General features: G+C 45.9%; 2 protein-coding genes across 7 annotated transcripts in view; one reads left to right on the forward strand and one right to left on the reverse strand.

Annotated features, from left to right (window-relative positions):
- Window positions 1-1,503: 1,503 nt before the first annotated feature.
- On the reverse strand, window positions 1,504-7,980 carry TIMM21 (translocase of inner mitochondrial membrane 21). The gene is made up of 6 exons (XM_025886710.2): window positions 6,956-7,980; window positions 4,410-4,472; window positions 4,214-4,311; window positions 2,298-2,371; window positions 2,106-2,211; window positions 1,504-1,998 (listed from the first exon to the last, which is right to left on the reverse strand). The coding sequence occupies exons 1-6, from the start codon at window positions 7,251-7,253 to the stop codon at window positions 1,903-1,905; spliced, it is 735 nt and encodes a 244-aa protein (XP_025742495.1). The 5' UTR covers window positions 7,254-7,980; the 3' UTR covers window positions 1,504-1,902.
- FBXO15 (F-box protein 15) overlaps window positions 7,657-19,290 on the forward strand; it is a 47,540-nt gene continuing 35,906 nt past the window's right edge. The window contains exons 1-3 of one of the 6 annotated variants that reach the window (XM_073898035.1): window positions 7,657-7,675; window positions 15,462-15,575; window positions 18,146-18,250. In XM_073898035.1, coding sequence (XP_073754136.1) covers window positions 18,147-18,250 — 104 coding nt within the window. In that variant the 5' untranslated portion in view covers window positions 7,657-7,675; window positions 15,462-15,575; window position 18,146. Of the gene's footprint in view, window positions 7,676-8,116; window positions 8,340-9,423; window positions 9,443-15,461; window positions 15,576-18,145; window positions 18,251-19,290 lie in introns of those variants that run through there. The other 5 variants (XM_073898033.1, XM_073898032.1, XM_025886693.2 and 2 more) reach the window with 5 other exon arrangements.

A 19,290-nucleotide genomic window follows, 5' to 3' on the forward strand; every position in this document is an offset into this window, starting at 1 on the left:
CATGTCTGTGCCGGCTGCCGCCCCACACACGTTCTGGGGCTGATCTCACCCTGGTCCGTCTCCTCTCTTTCCTTCGGAGGCTATCCCGAACCTCATCCCCCGCTCCAAGGCCCAACCCCACTTTGAGCATTTTCTTGGCTGATGACATACCCAGGCTGGGGATGCCTCCAAACCCGTCACACGCACAGACCCCCGCCTCCCTCCAGTTTGCTGAATCCAGTCCCCTGGGACTTTGCTCCATCGCTGTCGCCTTTCTTCCCTGCCTTTCAGTGTCTCCTTCTTTGCCTCCTTTTCTTTTGCATGTCCCCAAATTTCTTTCATCTTTAACAACCCAAGAAAAAAGACAAAACAAGTTCAAAATTCAAAGCGGAGACCCATGAATCCTTAGTGTGCGTTAACCCTGATAGGGGCTGGGGTGTGCCCTCCCCACTCGGCCCCTGCGTGCTGCACCGGACAACTCACCCCGTCAGCTTCGGCTGCTTCCCCCCTGCAGGGCTCTCCGACCTCCTTCTCTAGGCCAGAGAGCATTCGGAGCTCCAGATTCGACTGTCCTGTTGCTTCTAGACCAGCCACCTGGCTGACTCAGGTACCTGCTTGTTAAGCTAGATGCACAACTTACTATCTCCGCTCCCTTCCTGAACTTCCTATGATCACTCCGGGGGGACCTGAGAGCTATTCTGGGCCACTCCCTCTATATCCGCTTAGCTGCAGAGTCCTGTTCTCCTACCCGCTAAACGTCTCCACGGTAGCACCTTCTCCAGCTTCCTCCTGTCGTCCGAACGGCCCGTTTTTCACGCTGGCCTCTTCCCCGGCTCTCATTCTCCACACAGCTACCAGTTCCCTTTCTAGAGACACAGTCGCTTCCACTCCTGCTCGTTTCTGATGCTCTCCCTTGCTACCGGAGAAAAGTCTTAACGCTGTTGTCACATGATGTACCAGGCCCTCCGCACCCCCGTGCCCCACAGATAAGGACATTTCTAGAACTCTCCCAGTACACGGGCACTTCACAGTCACGACTATATTCTTGTGAGGTCACTTTTCTCCAGAACACCCGTCAATGCTTGAGGTAAAAGAGAGTTGTCATCTCCCAGAAAGGCATTCTAACATATACTTGCACCACGCTCACTGGTCTCCATGCTCCTCTGGCAGTTGGGAGGGGTGCCCCTTCTAAAGGGCGTGGGGACACTCCATGATGCCATCTGTGGTCAGACGCTTGCACCTGTCCTCTCGTTGCTGTACTAACCAGCCAGGATGGCGAGGTCTGATGTGCACCTGAGGGACCAGTCCCCCTGACCAGCGGGTGTGGGCTTCTCCCACCACACACAGTGTGCCCACTCACTGAGGATGAAGTACGAGATACGCTACATTACTACAGCCTTTCCACAGGCATCGTGGAGTACGTTTATCATGTGCACTTGTCACTGAACTTCCTACAGTCCTCAAATGTTTTCACGTGTTCAAGTCAGATTCCGAAGTCTATGGAAACAAGCTGCTTCTGACATCTTTTTGTTAGTTTTGACTTTATTTCAGATTTTATACAGTTATACAACATAAAAGCATAAAATAGTCAACTCTTTTATTTACATGGTGTAAAATTTTTAATTAACGAAGATTTATCATGAAAGAGAATATTAACTAGAGCAGAAATACTGTCCATGATCGATTCAGAGAGAGCATAAACTATGTTCCACGTCATGATTTTGCCCTCTACAAGAGAACCTCCAGTTCACTGTGTTTAAATGCAATGACTACCCACTTGCATTTTTTCTGAGCTACACACTCTGTCCTGCCTCATTCTACCGACTCGGGAGGAGCAGGGAGGAGCAGGGAGGAGCAGGGCTGGGGGTCCACACCATGCCACATCTGCCCGGAAGCCATGCTTGCTGAGGCCCTGCAATCACCTCAGGATCGATTATCTTCAATGACAATAGTCCTTCTAGGGTAGGGCTCAAGTTCAACAAATATATATCGAAACTCATACTCGCCACTTTCTGGGTTCTGGAAAACAAACATATTTCCAGGTGTAACTTTTGTCCCCAGGGCTTACGTCCCGCTTAGGCCCCAGAGCCCTCGGTCCCCACCCAGTCCCCACCCAGTCCCCACACCTCCTTCACTTCAAGATGCACTGTTCCTTGCTTCCCAGGCTCAGAGCCCTGGATGTAGAACTTCACGCGCATGTGTTTCAGCCCATCCTTTACATATTCAATAAAACTGTCAAGAAAACGAAAGAGCACAGCCTCAATTCCTGTCACTTAAAAATGACCCCGAGTTTTTGGAACGCACGCGAAGCGCGGTACCTGACGTGCTGTCTCCGCCCGCGGCGCGTCGCCTCCCCGTAGCCCTTCACAGGCTCGCCGAACACACTGATGACCTATGGGACAGATGCAGTGTGGGACTCGGTAAGGCCTCCACCCTTTCACGCTTCTCAGGGTAATATTTTCTGACAAATCAAGTGATTTTTTTTAAGAAAACAAATTAAGCCTGGGACCTTTTCAAAATGACAACTCCCAATAATGAAAAACCTGCTTCCACAAGTACGTCTTTTGTGCACTTTAGTCGGTGACCCTGTGGTGTGACCCATGGCTTCACGACAGGTGTTCCTACTTCCCACAAAAACCAGGCACAACAAGGTGGGCAAACGTTTAAACACACATTTGAATGTTTTTAGTGAAATGTATCTCATGGGGTCTAATACTCAAAGGTACAAGAACAAGACAATTTTTTGAGTCACTAAAGACGGTGAAAGGTAATGAGTACAGGTTTCTCCAGCTATCCAAATGTTCGCTTCACGACTTCACTCTAAAGAAGATCCTACATTAGTACCTGTTTGCTAACTGAACAAAACCCAAAGGCCTCTTTGCTTTCAGAAAATGGTGGCTGTGCCCTTGCTTCACGCCCTTGACTTAAATGAGAGCTTTCATGGGAGTGCGCCACTTTCAGATACCGGGGGAAGCCTGCAATAATCACCTCAGATCGAGAGGTATGAAACCATGATTCCTAACAGGAAAACTGATAATGACATGGAAATGTAGCTCTTCTTGAATTTAAAATGCAAATACTTTGGAGCCTTTCCAAAAAAAAGTAACTGTAACTGGAACCTTCCTTATTCCCTGCTCATTTCCCACATACTCAGAGATGTGTTTCCCTGCCTCCTCCTCCATGGTTCTCACTGACAGCCCACAGTCCAATGGCAAGAAATCAACAGATTTAAAGAGCAAGATGCCTGAGGTCTCCTCCCTGACAGGATTGGAGAAACAGGTGGAGCAAGCGGAGGTGAGGCCCCAGGGAAACCAGTCAGGGCACCTGGATCTTCGTACCTCGCCCGTCACGGGGTGGTGCGTGTTGTTTCTCACACACCTGGGTATGTGTGAGAAGCTGCCCTGATAGTTTTTGGTGCTATCTGCTGTTTTCCTTCAAGGTATAAAGATTAAGATTTCAATGGGTAATATTTTTCCACGCTGAAGCCTTCCACCCAGGGAGTAGGAACTCTTGGCGCTACAATGGCTGCGCTGGCTATTTGTGACCGGAAGGCATCGCGGAAAGCCTTCCTTCTGGCAGGACCCCTAACAGAACGTGGGCAACTTTTCCATACGTCAGCCTCCTTCCAGGGAATGCTTTGGGCAGGCTGCGCTCAAGACATAAGCTTTGGAGTCACACAAACTTGGGCTCAGGTCCTGGCTGTCCCGCTTACAGCTCTGCGATCTCAGCAATACCTAATCTCTGAAGTGTCGGTCTCTCCTTCTGCAAGCCAAACAGTCGCAGTATTTAACACAAACGGTTTCTGTGAGAGCCAAGAACGATGAGGCACTGAGTGTAGTGCCTGGTGCATAATGTGCCTTCAGCGAGTGTCAATAATTACTATTATGATCACGAGCTCATGGATCAGGTTTTTACAAGGCTAGAAACTTACCACAAGAGTTTAATACTCTGGCAAGGTCTAAGCCTTTAATATCTATGACAACAAGTGACTCTCTTGTATAATTAGAATGAAAACACTGCTACACAGACCTTTAGGGGGTCCTAAAGCATTTCAAGTACAGAACAGAGAGCTAATAACATAATCACAATCCAACCATATGACTTTATTATCATACAAACATCACTACTCTCAGAACCAATATGTGTGTTCTGGCTCCCTGCCCACCCCGCCCCGGCCCCGGGGGCATTTTTTCCCCATCTTCAGAGTGTGTGTGATTCCATCTGGAAGACTAACCTCAGGGTGTGATCTGCATTTTTCTAAGGCTTTCCCATAGATCTTATTAGGGCTTGATGAAGAAAAAAGTTCTTTGAAAACTGTGTAAAACAAGCCACCTGCAAATTATAGAAAAAGAAGATCAAGCAAAGCAAGAGCAAGACAAATGTTAAGTTAAAAGATTTTAGGGGTTGGTATTGTACTTGCTGTGATCAACCTGTGATGCTGATTCCAAAAAGCACCACAATCAAATAGGTAAAATCTCTTCCAGCTTCTTTCACTGTGGAGAGAAAGCACAGCTGAGTTAGATGTGTGCCTGACAGGCGGGAGCACTCACGGCTTCAGCACTTCTAGTGGGGGACATGTGGACTCAGGACCCCATGTGGGGGTCTGCGTGTGCTCTGGAGTGGCTGCTCCCAAGCCTCCCTGTGAATCAGAACCACCTGAAGAAAGTTTTCAAAAGAACCTCAATAGAGTTCTGGGCCAGGGAATCTGTACTTTATTTAGTATTACAATTTTAATACCTCTTTACTTTCTCAGACGAAAAAACACTAGAACAAGTGATGCAGGCCCTCGGCATGAAAACACGATACAGACTGGGCAGCGCCAGGCACATTCTGCTGCTCACAGACCAAGTGTTTGCTTTGTCAGCTGCAGTCCAAGGGATCGAAACAGGCCTCAACTCTGACAGTCACTTCCCACCCTGCCACCCCCACCCCCCACTGGCTGCACACACAGTATAAACAGAATGGAATTTAGAACAGAAATTTGCTTGGCCAGATTTGTGAAGCAAATAAACTTAGAAAATGAAGAACCTGTCTAGATCTGGCATCTCTACTGAGAAGGAGCAGCAGGGTTTGTGGGAACATGACACAGACTACAGTGCACGTGTATGGCCTTGCTTAGGATCTGTTAGGTCTCCCACTTGTTATCACCTCGTTTTAAGGGACCTGGACCTTCTGGATTTTGGCTGTCCTGTACAGTAACCACACACCACACATGGCTATTTGAGTTTAATTTTACAATTAAGTTAACTTAAAATTAAATAAACACCCAGTTCCTCAATCACACTAGCAACACTTCAAGTGCTGAATGGCCACATGTGGCTAGTGGCTACCACACAGAGACCGCATACAGATAGAACATTTCCATCACTGAGTCAAGTTTTATTTGGACAACACTGTTGTGGACATTCTGCAAAACATCACATTTGTCCATTCTATTTACGCCATCATATTAGAGCCCAAAGTAACAAGGGGCATGTGTGTCAGAAAGCTTGGTAAACACATGTACTCCAAGTGTGTGTGTGTGGGGGGGATGAGCCCAGAGAGCAGATCCAGGGTTCACCGACCACATATGCAAAACTCTTAGGGGTACACTGCGTGGGGCATGCTAAGATACCCCATCCCAAATAAAAGAAACTACTGCATCCCATACCACGCTGTGATAGGTCCCTCTGTACTCTGCGGGCAGCATATCCCACATTTGGGAATACTGCTCCCACTCGTTCACTGAGCCACCAGGAAGGCTGTCACCTCTGAATGGGGTGCGGATGAGGACAGGACTCTGCGGTAGGACCCATGTGCAGTGTAAGCAGCACTGCTGCTGGAGCCAGAAGACCGCACAGACGCTCTTTGACACTTGTGCCTCTGCCCTCCGCATACAGGCTGTTCACTCGTGCTGGGTTTTCAATCATCCCTCACAACCCTGTTCCGGCTGTTTGAATGAATGATTATGTGTTTTACATATTCAGCAGATTACACACTTGATAGCATACCTTTTTTTTTGTTAATGTTATTAAAGACTTTACGTATTGAAATGACATAGAGCAAAATTAACAATAGTCATCTTTGCACGGTATAATCGTGGCGTCTCAACCGTTTGCTTCCGTTTTACTTATTTTTTCTACAGATTACTTGAGAAATGAAGAAATAAACAATAAACATTAAATTCATTAGGTCATCTATGAAAACTCTGACTTTTCCTGACAGAGCTACATTTTTGCCTTTCCCATTATCTATGTTCTATTACTGCCCATGTTGAGTCTGTCTCAACATCTGGGCACAGGAGTCATTCAGGAGCTGAGCTGACCCACCTGAGCCAATCCATACGGGTTATGCCTCAATAATACCTGCTCATCACACCCAATCACTCTGTGTCTGCGTTACGCTCGCCGGTACTCTCTCCGGAGCACAATTACTGTGTTCTCACTGTTTCTTCTTCATCAGGTGCTAATCTGTGTACAGGAACTCCCTGGCACACCCACTAGCATCTGCTCAAGCGTCGAGCATAGAGAAAGTGGAAGGTCAAAAATACCCGTGGACGGTCGTTTTCAAGCGCACTGACGCGGCCATTAGGAAGTTAGGATTAGGGAAATGTGGTCTTAATTTTCAGTTGTGTGAAACTGGGGAAGTGTGCCTCATACATGGTTTTAATGTCTGAGGGAGTGAGCAGGAAGCTCAACGGAGGTAACGGACAGCTGTGAAATCTACTTGTGATAAACTTTCAAACAATGGTGAAGTTTTATACAGCTCCACGCTAAAACTGATAAAAAGTTGAGAAAAATCTTCTAGACATAATTCAACAAAGTTATGTAAAAATCAACTCTGAAATCCGGGTTCAAGTCTGCGAAGAGAACTGCAGGTCTCTTTTCTCAAATTCTGAACTGTGTTGAACGGTCTTCCCGTCTCTAGCACCGAGCCCGTGCGGAAGCGCACGGGGAGCTCTCGCCACGTTTGCTGGAAAGACTGACCACCCCGTTACCTTTCTGTGACGTCGAGACGCCGGCTTCCCGCCCCTGGCTGTGCACAGACACCTGTTTGCTGCCGTCGTCCCCCAGCCTCTGCGCGCTCTGGCCCTGCGTCCAGATGGTTTTCTGGGCGACTCCAAGGATACGCCGGGGTTGCACCGTTTCCTTTCGCTCCCGCACAGCCCAGCTCAGGCGGGGCGCGGTCTTCAGGCAAGCTCTGCTCAGCACCAAGTGGGGCGGGAACAACCGCTTCCCCGACGACCCGCGCAGCTTCTCCGCACACTGTGCAGCCCGTAAGAAGGTACACATCATGATCACAGAAAACTGCTCCGCTGTGGAAAGGTGCCAACTACGAAGAGCAAAGCTTCACGGCCCGATACACACGCAGCCGGAGTGTACTCAGGGCTACACATTCACAAGGGTGATTCCGCACGGCGTTTTCGGCAAAAACGTTAGCTCACGAAAGAAGCTGCGTCCACTTCCTCTTCCCTTCCATGCTCTTTTTAATCGAATTCAAGGGCTTTAATCACCTTCCGGACCGACGTTCACACACTACCCGCCATGCCTCTGCAAAGTAACCTGGGAAACCTCGAGGCGCCCTGGGAATAGTAGTTCGAGGCCCTCCCCCTTCACAGAGCAGGAAAGGCACCAGGACTACATTTCCCGTAGTGCAAGGCGGCCAGAGAGCGTGGCCCTTCCGCTACCTTCGAGAGTTCCCGACACCTGCGCGGCACGTACGTGGCGCCGCGGGGGTGGGCGGAGTAACCCCGCAACTGACAAAAATCAAATTAGCAAATTATAAGCTGGGTGTTCTTGTGACTCTCTGGGAGGACTGTAAACTGGGAAATTCTCGGTCTGATTGTGGCTTTGCCCCTCCTCATGGGCAAATGACGTAGCCTTTGCGTTTCGGTTTCTCCCCAAGAAAAGCGGACAGGAAGCAGCACAAACTTCCCCAGAGCCAGCAGGGGGTAGGGACGAGGCCGCCGCAGTGCCCAACGCCAGTGGCCGAAACTCAGCGGTCCGCTTGCCACGCAGCGTCCTCAGCCTCCGGCCGTGGGGCGTGGGAAGAAGCAGGGCCCCAGAAGTTTCTAGAAGAGCTCCCGAGGCCGGCGGAAGGGCGGTGCCGCCCTTCGCCCCGCCCTTACGCACAGGCGTCGGCGAGGGCGTCGGCGTCGAGGGGGCGTGGCGCGGGTGGCGCGCTCCTCCCTCGGGCCGCCTCTCCGCCTCGGGCGCTCCCGCCGGGTCTCCATGGCGACGGGACGCGGCCGGCTCCTGCAGCAGCTTTGGTTCGGCTTCCAGGCGCCGCGTTTGCCGCCCGGCGGCGCCGGCGCGGCCCCGGGGACTGACCGGGAGGCCGCCGGGCCCGCCGGGTTCAGGTGACTGGGGGCCGCGGGTCGGGTCAGTACCCCGCCACCCTTCCCCCTCTGTTTTCGTTCTTCGGCCCAGCGCGGTGTGTTTCTGAAGAATGGCGGGAGGAAATGCCCTCAACTTGGAAACGCGCAGTTACCCCCCGTCCTGACACAAGTAGGCTGGCTTCCCCGGGGAACAGCCCTCCTCCTTGTCTTCATTCAGTGCTAGGCACTGTGGGGAACTGGGAACCCTGGAGCCGAGGCTCGCGGCGCTTCGCCGCGCCGATGAGCTGCACCTGTGAGGGCAGGGGCCTGTCACGGGTCTGTACCTGCAGGTCGCGGGAGGGCACCCGTTCAGAACGCGTCCCCCAGGCTCCTTGCTTTTCCTGGGGCGGGAACTCACCTTTCGTCCTCTTTAGGAGTTTGCAAGCTAGGAAAGTGGAATCTTCTTTTGAGAAGTTACCAATTTTCTTTTCCCGCCCGTGGTTGGTGAATGGAGGACACAGCCCCTAAGCGGATAATTCTGGCGGGTGGGTTGGGCTGGGAACGTGTTTTCCCGGGGCAGTTTCTGCGCTTCCAGCTTCGAGGGCTCCTCTGCATTTTCTTCTCTTTTCTTTTGGAGAGAGGCGGGGGGAGGCGGAGGGAGAGGGAGGGAGCGAATCTTAAGCAGGCCAGTCGCCCAGGGCCGAGTCCCACCGGGGAGCTCAAGCTCGCAACCCTGAGATCACGGCTCAAGCTGAAACCAAGCGTTGGCTGCTTCGCAGCTGAGCCCCCCGGGCGGCCGGTTTCTAGGCACACCCTGAAGGGATGCCTGTTGATAGCCACCCGTTCGTGTCCATCCCTCGTCCCCTTCTGCCTGTCTTCCTGACGAGGTGCTGGGCTTGCGTTCTTGTCCTGGGGTCTAGAGACCCATCTCCTTCATTTCTCTTGGGCACCCTGGTTCTGAAGGGTGGCCCTCTTCTACGGTGAGAGAAGGCAGTTTTGAGGAGATGGGGAAGGGTCAGGAAGCGGGAGGCTGCAGGTACATTCCAAAAGGATCTTTAGCTGAACTCCCAGGGTGATGACTCAGGTTCATTTCACAGTGAAAGATGCAGTCTGTTAGAGGTGTCGGTGTGCTATCGTGGTACCTTATCAGATTCTTCTCGTTTTATGGTGAGTGGTTCCTCGCTTTATGCCCATCATCCCAGTTGGTTCCCAGGTGGAGGGACAATACAAAGAACAATTTGCATTCTTGAGGAGTCTTTTTGCTTGCAAGTCCTCATGATTTGTAAGATAGGAAAACTCATGTGTATTATGCCTTCTAACAAACCAAATGTCTATGTTTATGTATAAAGTATGATTCTGTTATTTAAGAGTTCCATAACTTAAATTACTTTGTGTTCTCCCGAATCTCCAGGATGTCGTCCCGTGTTCATCCTAGGGTCCATTACCCACTTACCCTGGCTTCAGAAGTGGTTCTCTGCACCTTAGTATTATGGTAATAGTTGGTTCTTGAGAATAGCGGCAGTGCTAGACATACCACAAGCCTCGTGAGAACTAAAATGGTGACAGTGCCTTCAAAACTTCTGTAGGAGAGAAACAGTGGCATTTAAATTGGAGCCTCGAACTTTAAATCAATTTGCCACGATTCCTAAAATTAGTCTTTATATATACAGCTCTGTCAGTGGGGAGCAGAATGATTTTTATGTGATGAATCTTCTATTGCTTTGTAAGTTGAGCGAACTTCTTGGTGATGATGTAATTAGAGTGCCTGGCATTGGAGCCCGCATGTCAACCTGTGATTTGGTGAGGTCTGCATTCTTTATGGGAAAGAAAAATCAGCTGCCAAGAATGATTGCAGATGGTCTAAGTAGGTGGTGATTTTTATTGTCTCACTGCAGAAAAATTAGATTTTAATAAGGAATCAGCTCCCTTTTTAATGAAAAAATGTGAACATGTGTAAATGTCATAAACTGTGAGAAAAATAGCAGAAAGGATATCAGGTTGGCTTAATTTCGACTTGATCTAGTTTCTTTGGTTTATCAAGTATCAAAACTTAGGGACAGAAGATAATTTTTTCTCTTTTTTTTAAAGGTAAATTTTTTTAAATATTGAATTTATTCAAAGCTCTCAGGCAAAATCTGTTACTTAAAAACTGTTTTTAAACTAAATGTCATCTTACTAATTATGTCAGCTAAGTATGCACTTAATTTTGTAGACACATAAATCTACATGAGGACATGCATGGAACTTACTGATTTGTTAATTGTGTGGCCCTTGAAAATGTGCACTTGGTTTATTTTATGGAGAAATGGAGAGGTACTTTCAATAATACCAAAAGCCATACTGATAAGATATAGAATATAATAATATAATACAGTCAGAAGAGCTCTGGAAGGACAGTCGGGAGATGGGAAAGTCTCTGGGGCTCTTGGCCTCTATGTTGGGACCTTGAATGAGTCACTGTAAGTGCCTTGTTAGAACTATAGTCTTCTCTGATTTGTGAAATAGGGATTCATAAGATCTATTTTAATTCTGGATAAGTAAAACAGCAAGAGAAAGGCTGTATTTCTCAAACAGGTGCCAGTGGGAATGCATGGGGCATCCTCCTGACGTGTAAAATTAATGCAGTGGCTTTGGGAAAAATGTTAAGTAATTTAACTGGTAAGTAATATAATACATTTGTACAATAAGACAACCACAGATAAGTTATCCAGTAGAATGCAACATTTGCATTAATTCTTAAGATCAATTAAGAGACTTCAAAGAACTTTTGAGCTTTTGGGTGTGCCCCCAGATTTCAGGGCAGCTGGTCCTCCAGCTGTGTGGATGCCTTTGGAACCACTGTACCTGCCCTAAAGGCTTATGCTATCACACTGTGAGTCCAAACCTTCTCGTGTATGGGATTCTCGTTTTGAAATTAAAACAATAAAAATCCCACAGTTCATTGCATATTCAATATATTAAGTAATACTAGAAAATACATGGAGTTCTGGCCCTTCAATTCCTCAGCCCCCATTTAAAAACAACCACCACCCAAAAACCTTGTAAGATTTTTCTTTGTCTTTCCTTCCAGAACTTTTTCCTTTGTGCGTATTTACTTTTTCTCTTAAAAGACAAAATCAAAGATATGATTATGTAGTGTATCCTGAATTAGCCTGCTTTTTTCAACTGATATGTTATTTATGTAGCAGGTATTTATTGACTGTCTCTGTATGCCAGGATGTTGTGGGTGAAGAATCAGGAGTGAAAAAAACTTGTGCAAAAGACCTGCAGATGGGGAGCTTATAATTCCAGTGATGTGAACGGAGTAGATAAGTAAGATGTGTAGTGATGGATGGTGATAGGTGCTAAGGAAAAAAATAAGGAGGGGGCCTAGAGTGCGTGCGTGTACATGCATCGTGTGTGTGTGTGTGTGTGTGTGTGTGTGTGTGTGTGTGTGTGTGTAGTATGGGTTGGAGTTTGAGAGAGGAGTTGTCAGTGAGATGGTGACATTTGCATGAATACCTGAAGGAGGTGAGGGACCAAGCCATGCAGACATCTGGAAGGCATCATGAGCTCGTTTCTGTCTCAGACACTTTCACCTGTGTTGAAACTGTCCATTTTAATTGGCTGAGCTTTGTTCACTGTATGGAGCCAGGCTGTTTAACCAATCCCTGTACTGTCTCTGGAAGTTCGTCAGTGCAGACAACTCTGAGACAGACTTTCTCGAGTCACATTTTTGGGCTCATTTTCTTGCTTAAGGATATATTTTGTACAAGTGAAATTCCTGGCTTAAAAAAATACAAGTGCCTTTTAAGCTCTTGATAAACACTACCAGATTTGGTTTTCCATACTGTTTATACCAATTTGTGCTCCCAGCAGTGAATGAGATGTTCTTTATTTGGTCTTTGCCAGTTTGTTAGATTGAAACGGATTGATACAGCATATTAATTTACTTTTCTTCCACTCCCTTGGAAAGGACTTAGGGTGTAATAGACTTTATTTTTTTGATACTTTTTGATTGCAGAAATATGTGTGGCAAAAAGCTGTTACCAATTTACTAATGCCTTTTTTTTTTTAAGATTTTATTTATTTGTCAGAGAGAGAGAGGGCACAAGCAGGGGGAGCGGCAGGTAGAGGGAGAAGCAGGCTCCCCGCTGAGCAGGGAGCCCGATGCGGGGCTCAACCCAGGACCCTGAGATCATGACCTGAGCCGAAGGCAGACGCTTAACCAACTGAGCTGCCCAGACATCCCAATTTACTAATGCTTTTAAACAAATTTATATTTGAGGACCCCCCAGCAGTCTTCATTTTAAAAAAAAAAAAATTATTTATTTGACACAGAGAGAGCACAAGCAGGGGGAACATCAGGCAGAGGGAGAAGCAGACTCCTCGCTGAGCAGGGAGCCCGATGCGGGACTCCATCTCAGGACTCTGAGATCATGATCTGAGCCGAAAGCAGACACTTAACCGACTGAGCCACCCAGGTGCCCCCCAGCAGTATTCATTTAAGTTAAGGAAGCTTTCCTCAGTCTTCACATACAATGTGTATATACAGACCCCCAGACTCCTTGGATGACCATGAATACTGGCAGGGGTCCAAGGGTCACTGGCTGGGAAATCCCGGCAGATAGTATTACTTGACGGAGGAGTAATAGAAATGCCTTTTATTTAAAGCTTATGTGTTAGAACCCTCTGTCAACTAAAGATACTTGATTTTTGACTATGTAATACAGATTGGTACAGAATTTACAAGAAGTTAACGACTTAAAATAAGGAGTGCTTTTAAATCATTTAAAAATATATGTTTAAAAATTGTGTATTGTGTTGAATGGTGCTCCCCAAATTCGCATTTACCCAGAACCCTAGGATGTGATTTTATTTGGAAATGGGGTCTTTGTAGATGTAACTAGTTAAGATGAGGTCACACTGGGGTTAGGATGGATCCTAACCCCAATGTGACTGGCGCCCCTGTAAGAAGAGACACCCAGGGAAGATGGCTGGGTAAGACGCAGCAGAGGGCAGAGTTGGTCATCTTAGCTGCCACAAGCTAAGGAACACCAAGGATTGTCAGCAACCACCAGAAGCTGGAAGGGGCAAGGAAGGAGTCTTCTTTAGAGACTTTGTGGAGGGAGCATGGCCCTCCCAACACTTTGACTTTGGACTTTTGGCCTCTAGGACTGAGAAAACAAATATCTGTTGTTTTAAGCCACCTAGTTTGAGTCAGTTTGTTAAGGCAGCCCTAGGACACTAACACAATTAGGAAATTGTATTTCACTTCTCATTACTGTGTTAGAGCCAGGTCAGTGGAGTTGAAGCTTTTCTGTTGTGGAAATCTTTGCTAAAATAATACTTTCAACAGAAATACAAAAATCTGTTGCATAGGTGGAGTTTTCTGGATAAAGGGGGAGGGCGTGGTGGAGCTTTCCAAATGAGGGTCCCTTCTGCCTGCTGTCCCTCCCCTTCCTGTGCTGCTGGGCACAGACTGGGTACCACTGGTTCTGCCTAACTTCTCTGCGTTCCCAAGAACTCACTGGCATGTTGAATGTCTTTTGCTGAAGCGGGCATGGAGAGGCCTGGGTAGCCAGCGTTTCTTACCTCGGTGACTTTGTTATCCTCCAGGGTCTGGAAAGGTTTACTATGTCCCTCCTCTCCTAGGTGGAGGTGCCAGCATGCAGATGCTAGCTAATGTTTATTGAGGGCTTATCATGACCAGCCATTATGCTGTTTCTGAAGAGAAAAACCTAGAAAGGGAGGACAAACTAATTCTCTGGCTGCTCAGAAGCCCATGGGGAATCATCAGGCAGTTTGAGTGTTTGCGGATGTGCACATCATGGCGTGCCCTTTTCCACGGGGGGTTTCAGGCTGTGCTCCGTTATGGGCCATGCGCTCCCTGTGCCTCCTATGGGCGGGGCCGTGCTTGGGATCTAGGACCATCCTCTGTTCAGATCCATCCCTGGGGCTTTCGTTCTTCTACTTCCAGAGAGATGATTGCCCTTCCTTCCAACTTCTCGTGACCCTCATTTTGCCCCCAGTTGTTACCCATATCCTTTTTGATTGTTAGTCCAAGTATATCCAGGGAATCGGCTTGGTAGGAAAAATGGGGGGTGCTAAACTCTTGGTGACCAAAGTACATACTCAGAGCAATGGCATATTGGTGAACTGGGTGTGTGGAACCTATGCTCTAGATTTTAGTCACATGCTGGGTGGGAGGCGGGTCAGTAATTGATGTATGTATGTTTGTGTGTGTGGTAAAGAAGCAGCTTCCAAACCTTTCCAAGAGAATTAGCGTATCCACCAGTAGGTCTGTCTGGGGGCTGCTGCCTAGAAACTGAAGGCTGTGGGCTCCATGCCTTCCTGGGTTTCTGGGTAGGTTTCAGATCCCTACCAAGCTGCTGTGGAGCAGTGCTGGTTTTGAGGGCTGATTTTAATAAAAATTTATTTTAGGAACTTCTGAAAAGAACTAACTGCATAAAATATGATACCTTATTTCATTGAATCTTAAAAGCCTTTGATTGTAAGATTTACTATTTTTTTGTACCACTAAAATAAAAAATAGATGGCCAGTTAAATATATTCCATTGAATGTGAGATACTTAAAATGTTAAAAAAATTGGAGGATGAGTATTTGGTGTTTCTGTGGCTGTGATCGCTGCAGCCAGGGTTGGAGCCAGTTATCCCTCAACGACTAGCAAGGTTGTAGATTATGTGGGCAGTTCTGGTTCACAAATCTAAAGTTTCTCTTGATTGATGCAGTTTTTTGTTACATTTGTGCTATTGTTGAAGCCGGCCAGTTGATAACATTTTATTTTTTTCCTTTTATTCCACTAAATAAGCTTTATAGCACCTCTCTGATATGTTGACATTCTATAAAAGCAAATGTTTAATCTTACTGTTTACTACACTTGATCTTAGCCAAAAGGCCAGAAGTGATTAATCTTATGTTTAAAACGCATCAGAGTAAGTCCAGTTTTCAGGTTTACTTACTCAGGACACATGGAATGTTTCACAGTCCCTTGGCTGTCCGACCCCACTCCCCACTTCCTTCTTACTTTCCTTCCTTCTTTCTCCTTTCTTTCTCTCCTTCCTTCCTCCTTTCCTGAGATGAAATTTTATAATGAGTCATTCTTGGAGTTTATGAACCCTTTACGGTTTTGTAGAGGGGACTGGACAGGTCACCTGTTCTTACAACTTGACTTTTCCATCTTAGTTTCAGAAAGGGGCCAAGCGCCAGGTGTGCAGGAAGGACTACCCTGAAGCAGTGCGCTGGGCGGGGAAGGCGCTGTGAGCAGCCCTCCACTGTGCATCCTGTGTCTCTGGAGAGGTGAGTCGCAATAATTGGCGCTCTTCTAGGGGGCTCTGGGGTGGAGTTCTTAGAGAAAGTTCCAATGCTGTACATACCAAGCTGCTGTTCTGAGCTGAGAATAGAATTGCGTGGGAAGAAAGTACAACATGGAGAGTTTGCTGTGAGTCATCAGCCTGTCACCACTGTCATTATTAGACTAGGTTTATGAAGTGAACTAAAAGTGACAAGTAAATTTTCCTTTTTAAAAAATGTTCTTCAAAATTATTCACATTCTGTTGATAAAGACCCTTGAAACAGTGGAAAGGAGATTAAAGTGTGTTCTTCTAAAAGCTCCAGAGGTCTCTGGGTCTCTTAGCTTTCAGTGCTTTGGGAGCCCATTTTGCCCTGGAAAGGTTCTGCAGAATCCTTTTTTTGAACTATTTGAAATTGATGCTGAGATGCCTGTGGATTTTTGTTGTGCTGATGCTTCTGGGACACCAACTCTCTGCTAAGCATTGTGTGGCGCCCTGAATGCGTGGGATCACTGCAGACATTTACAGCAAGCGAAGGATGGCTCACATAGTCTGCATATTGCAAAATTCAGATTCAACCATAAGTTACCTGATTTTAAATTTTGGGCTTTGATACTATAACTCAGCTAACAGAGTACATACTTTCAGTGTGTACTGAAAGAAGAAATGAAAAAAGTGTGTGCTGAAAAAAAGAAATGAAAACTAAAAAAGAAAGAATTAAGGACAGTAATTTAAGTTTTAAACCCTGTAGTCTGAGAACACGATCTGTCATACAATGATCTGATACGGGAAACAGAACGAATATTGATTCAGTTCATCCATCCATCAAATACTCGAGGACCTTCTCTGTACCAGATCCTGTGCTCTGACACTTGCAGCTTCTAGGATGGTCCTGTCTCTCACTTGCCCCATCTCCTTCCCCATCCTTCCCCACTTCCCTCCGCTGCAGCATGAAATAATTAGAATCCCACACAAAGTGACCCAATATGGGTGTGGATAGTGATAGTACTGGCTTTGAGGAAACCTCATGAACAATAATTAGGAATGTCTTTGATCTTTACTGTTCTAATATAAAGTGGGGTTTTTCTGCTTTTGCTAGAGAAGTACAGGGAGAGCCCCCCCCTTTCGTTATGTTAGTCTGCTGGGTAGGAGGGTGAACTTCTCTAATGGCCTTTGAATAGGATTTTAGTCCAATTAAATAATTCTTCCTGGATAAGATTTGCCAGATACCTTTCTGAAATGTTTTCTTTAAGCCCAACTCTACATTTTTTTGAATTATTTAAAAAAATAATAACTGAATTTTTGTGAAACAGTTGAATCAAAATATGAAAACTATGTGCAATGGGTAACCCAAAGGGTCACAAAATGTGCTTTCTTGCAACTGTACCATCTCTGCATTAGCAACATTTTGTCACTAAAAGCATCTAATTTATTGACTCTGAATGTAAGGAATTTCATTTGGCAGGAGGGATTTAATTAATCCCTAAGCAAAACCGCTAGTTTAAACAATCAGGGAGTCTTTGGTTAAATAGCTCTGAAGGATTTGAGTAGGGGTAGCTTCGACTAGTGACACGGATCAGGCCTGTCTTGCATTCATCATCTTTTCTCTGAGGATCTACTTCATTCTTTCTCAGTATTATCAGAATCTTGGGACTGATTATTTCCCTATGGAAACATTTGATAACCTGATATTTTATTTTTTAATTTTAATATAAAATTTAAAATCGTTAAAATCACAAGTGGAGAGCAGGGGCAAGCCATTTTAAATTGGTCAAAGCGTTTTACTGCCTCAGTTCTTTATCTCCAGGCCTCCCCCCCCCCCCCCCCCGTCTTCTCTGGCTTACTTTCTTCCAGCCTTAGGTCCAAACGTGCCCAAACGTGCCCATTCCTGACTTCCTCACATTGGTAAGGTTTTCTGGACACTTTCAGATTCTGATAGTTGTTTTGTAAAAGTGTAAGGTCATAGAAATACATGGGGTATTGAGAATCCAGCTCAATGTCATTTATTTAGGCCATAAATGAGAAAGGAAAAGAGTTCAGAAAATCTTATGGGGCTTGGTGTCTCCTTAAAGCCCCAGAGGAAGGTTTCAAGTGTGAGGACATGCAGGAAGAGGGTGCGTGAGAGTGGTATGGGTTAGGTGAAAAATAAGTGGATATTTCCTATTCCAGTTCCTTTTTTTTTTTTTTTGAGGAGGAGGAGGAGGATTCTGTGTTATTTTTTAATGAATAGCTAAGAACGCATTCTTTTTCTCTTACTTCCTTTTATCTCCCTGAAGAATGATGCATACTTTCATGAGGGAGGTGGGGAAATCCTGCCTGTGGATTCACAGTGTGTGAATATGAATAACATGCCAAGGATGTTAGCTTCCCGTAACCTTGGGTCTCTGGATTCGTTTAGGTCATGAGGATTGTGATAGACATTTCAGTTGAGAAACCAGTGGAAGTTAACGGTACAGAGTGCCTCTCGTACAGGAGGGGTGCTGGTCACCTTCTGTTTGGAAGTGAACACCTGTTGTTTTCTGGGTAACTTTTAGCTCAAATGCTTGCCCGCTTCTCTGATTTCTTCCCCTCTCACAGGATGCCTTCAGAAATCTTGCTGAAGATCTTTTCCTACTTGGATGCTGTGACCCTGCTGTGTGCTGGATGTGTGAATAGGCGCTTTTATCATCTGGCCAATGACAAGTAAGGAGAAAACCAAATCTCTCTCTTGTCTCTTGATGGCGTTTTGATGGAAGTCATGAAAACTAGTGAGACCGTTTTAACCATTTTTTTTTAAACTTAAAAGAGTTACTTTTGAAAGTGTTTTTAGAATAGATGTAATATGTCTAATGCTTTAAGTGGTCAAATGGATATTTCCAGTGATTTGCATTTACATGTTTAAAAAAAAAAGGAATATCTTTGCATGAACTGAAAAAGATCAAACTTACTATTGGTGCAACTGTTGTCTCCTGTATGGAAAAATACATCTCTTGTCTGTGTCAGTATGCACACAAGTGGGTTCAGTGTGGGTTCAAGGGAAATACGCATGTTCTTGACAGTACTAGAATGGATGTAGAACAATTTTGTGTCTCTTTCTTAATGACTCTTAGTAAGAGGTGAAGACATTCACTAAAGCAAAGTGCAGTAAGGCATTTTTCATGAAAGAGGTCAATTAAATATCCAAATTATAGCTCTTTGAAGGGTTCTTACTTTAAGGATACAGCTCCAATTACTCAATAAGCTGATAAATTATAAATTGCTTAGTTTCTCTAAATATCACCTCTCCCCACTGACCTTCACAGGCCCAGATGGTGCAGGCACTGGGCCTTCCAGTGGATTTGGGGCCATACCTCTAGTATTGTTCCTTGCATGCTTTTATTATTAATTATGTGCCCATCCCACTTTCTTGGGAGTTGTCTTTTAAAAATCTGAGCTTCTGATTAAATTACCCTTGTGTTTGTTTTCTTGTTATAAGAAATATCTTAATTGCGTACATTGCATTTTATTTTATTTTTTATTTAAAGATTTTTATTTTAAAGAGAGAGAGCGAATGTGTGCACAAGGATGAGCGGGGGAGTGAGGGAGAAGGAGAGAATCTTAAGCTGACTCCACCCTGAACATGGAGCCTGACAAGGGGCTCAATTCCACGCCCCCCCAGACCATAACGAGAGCAGAAATGGAGAGTCAGGTGCTCCTGCCACTCCTCCTGCTTGTGCTCTCTCTCTCTCTCTCTCTCTCTCTCT

This window comes from Callorhinus ursinus, unplaced genomic scaffold, assembly GCF_003265705.2.
Source record: "Callorhinus ursinus isolate GAN/ISIS: 27379988/994484 unplaced genomic scaffold, GSC_fseal_2.0 scaffold11, whole genome shotgun sequence".
Lineage (NCBI taxonomy): Eukaryota > Metazoa > Chordata > Mammalia > Carnivora > Otariidae > Callorhinus > Callorhinus ursinus.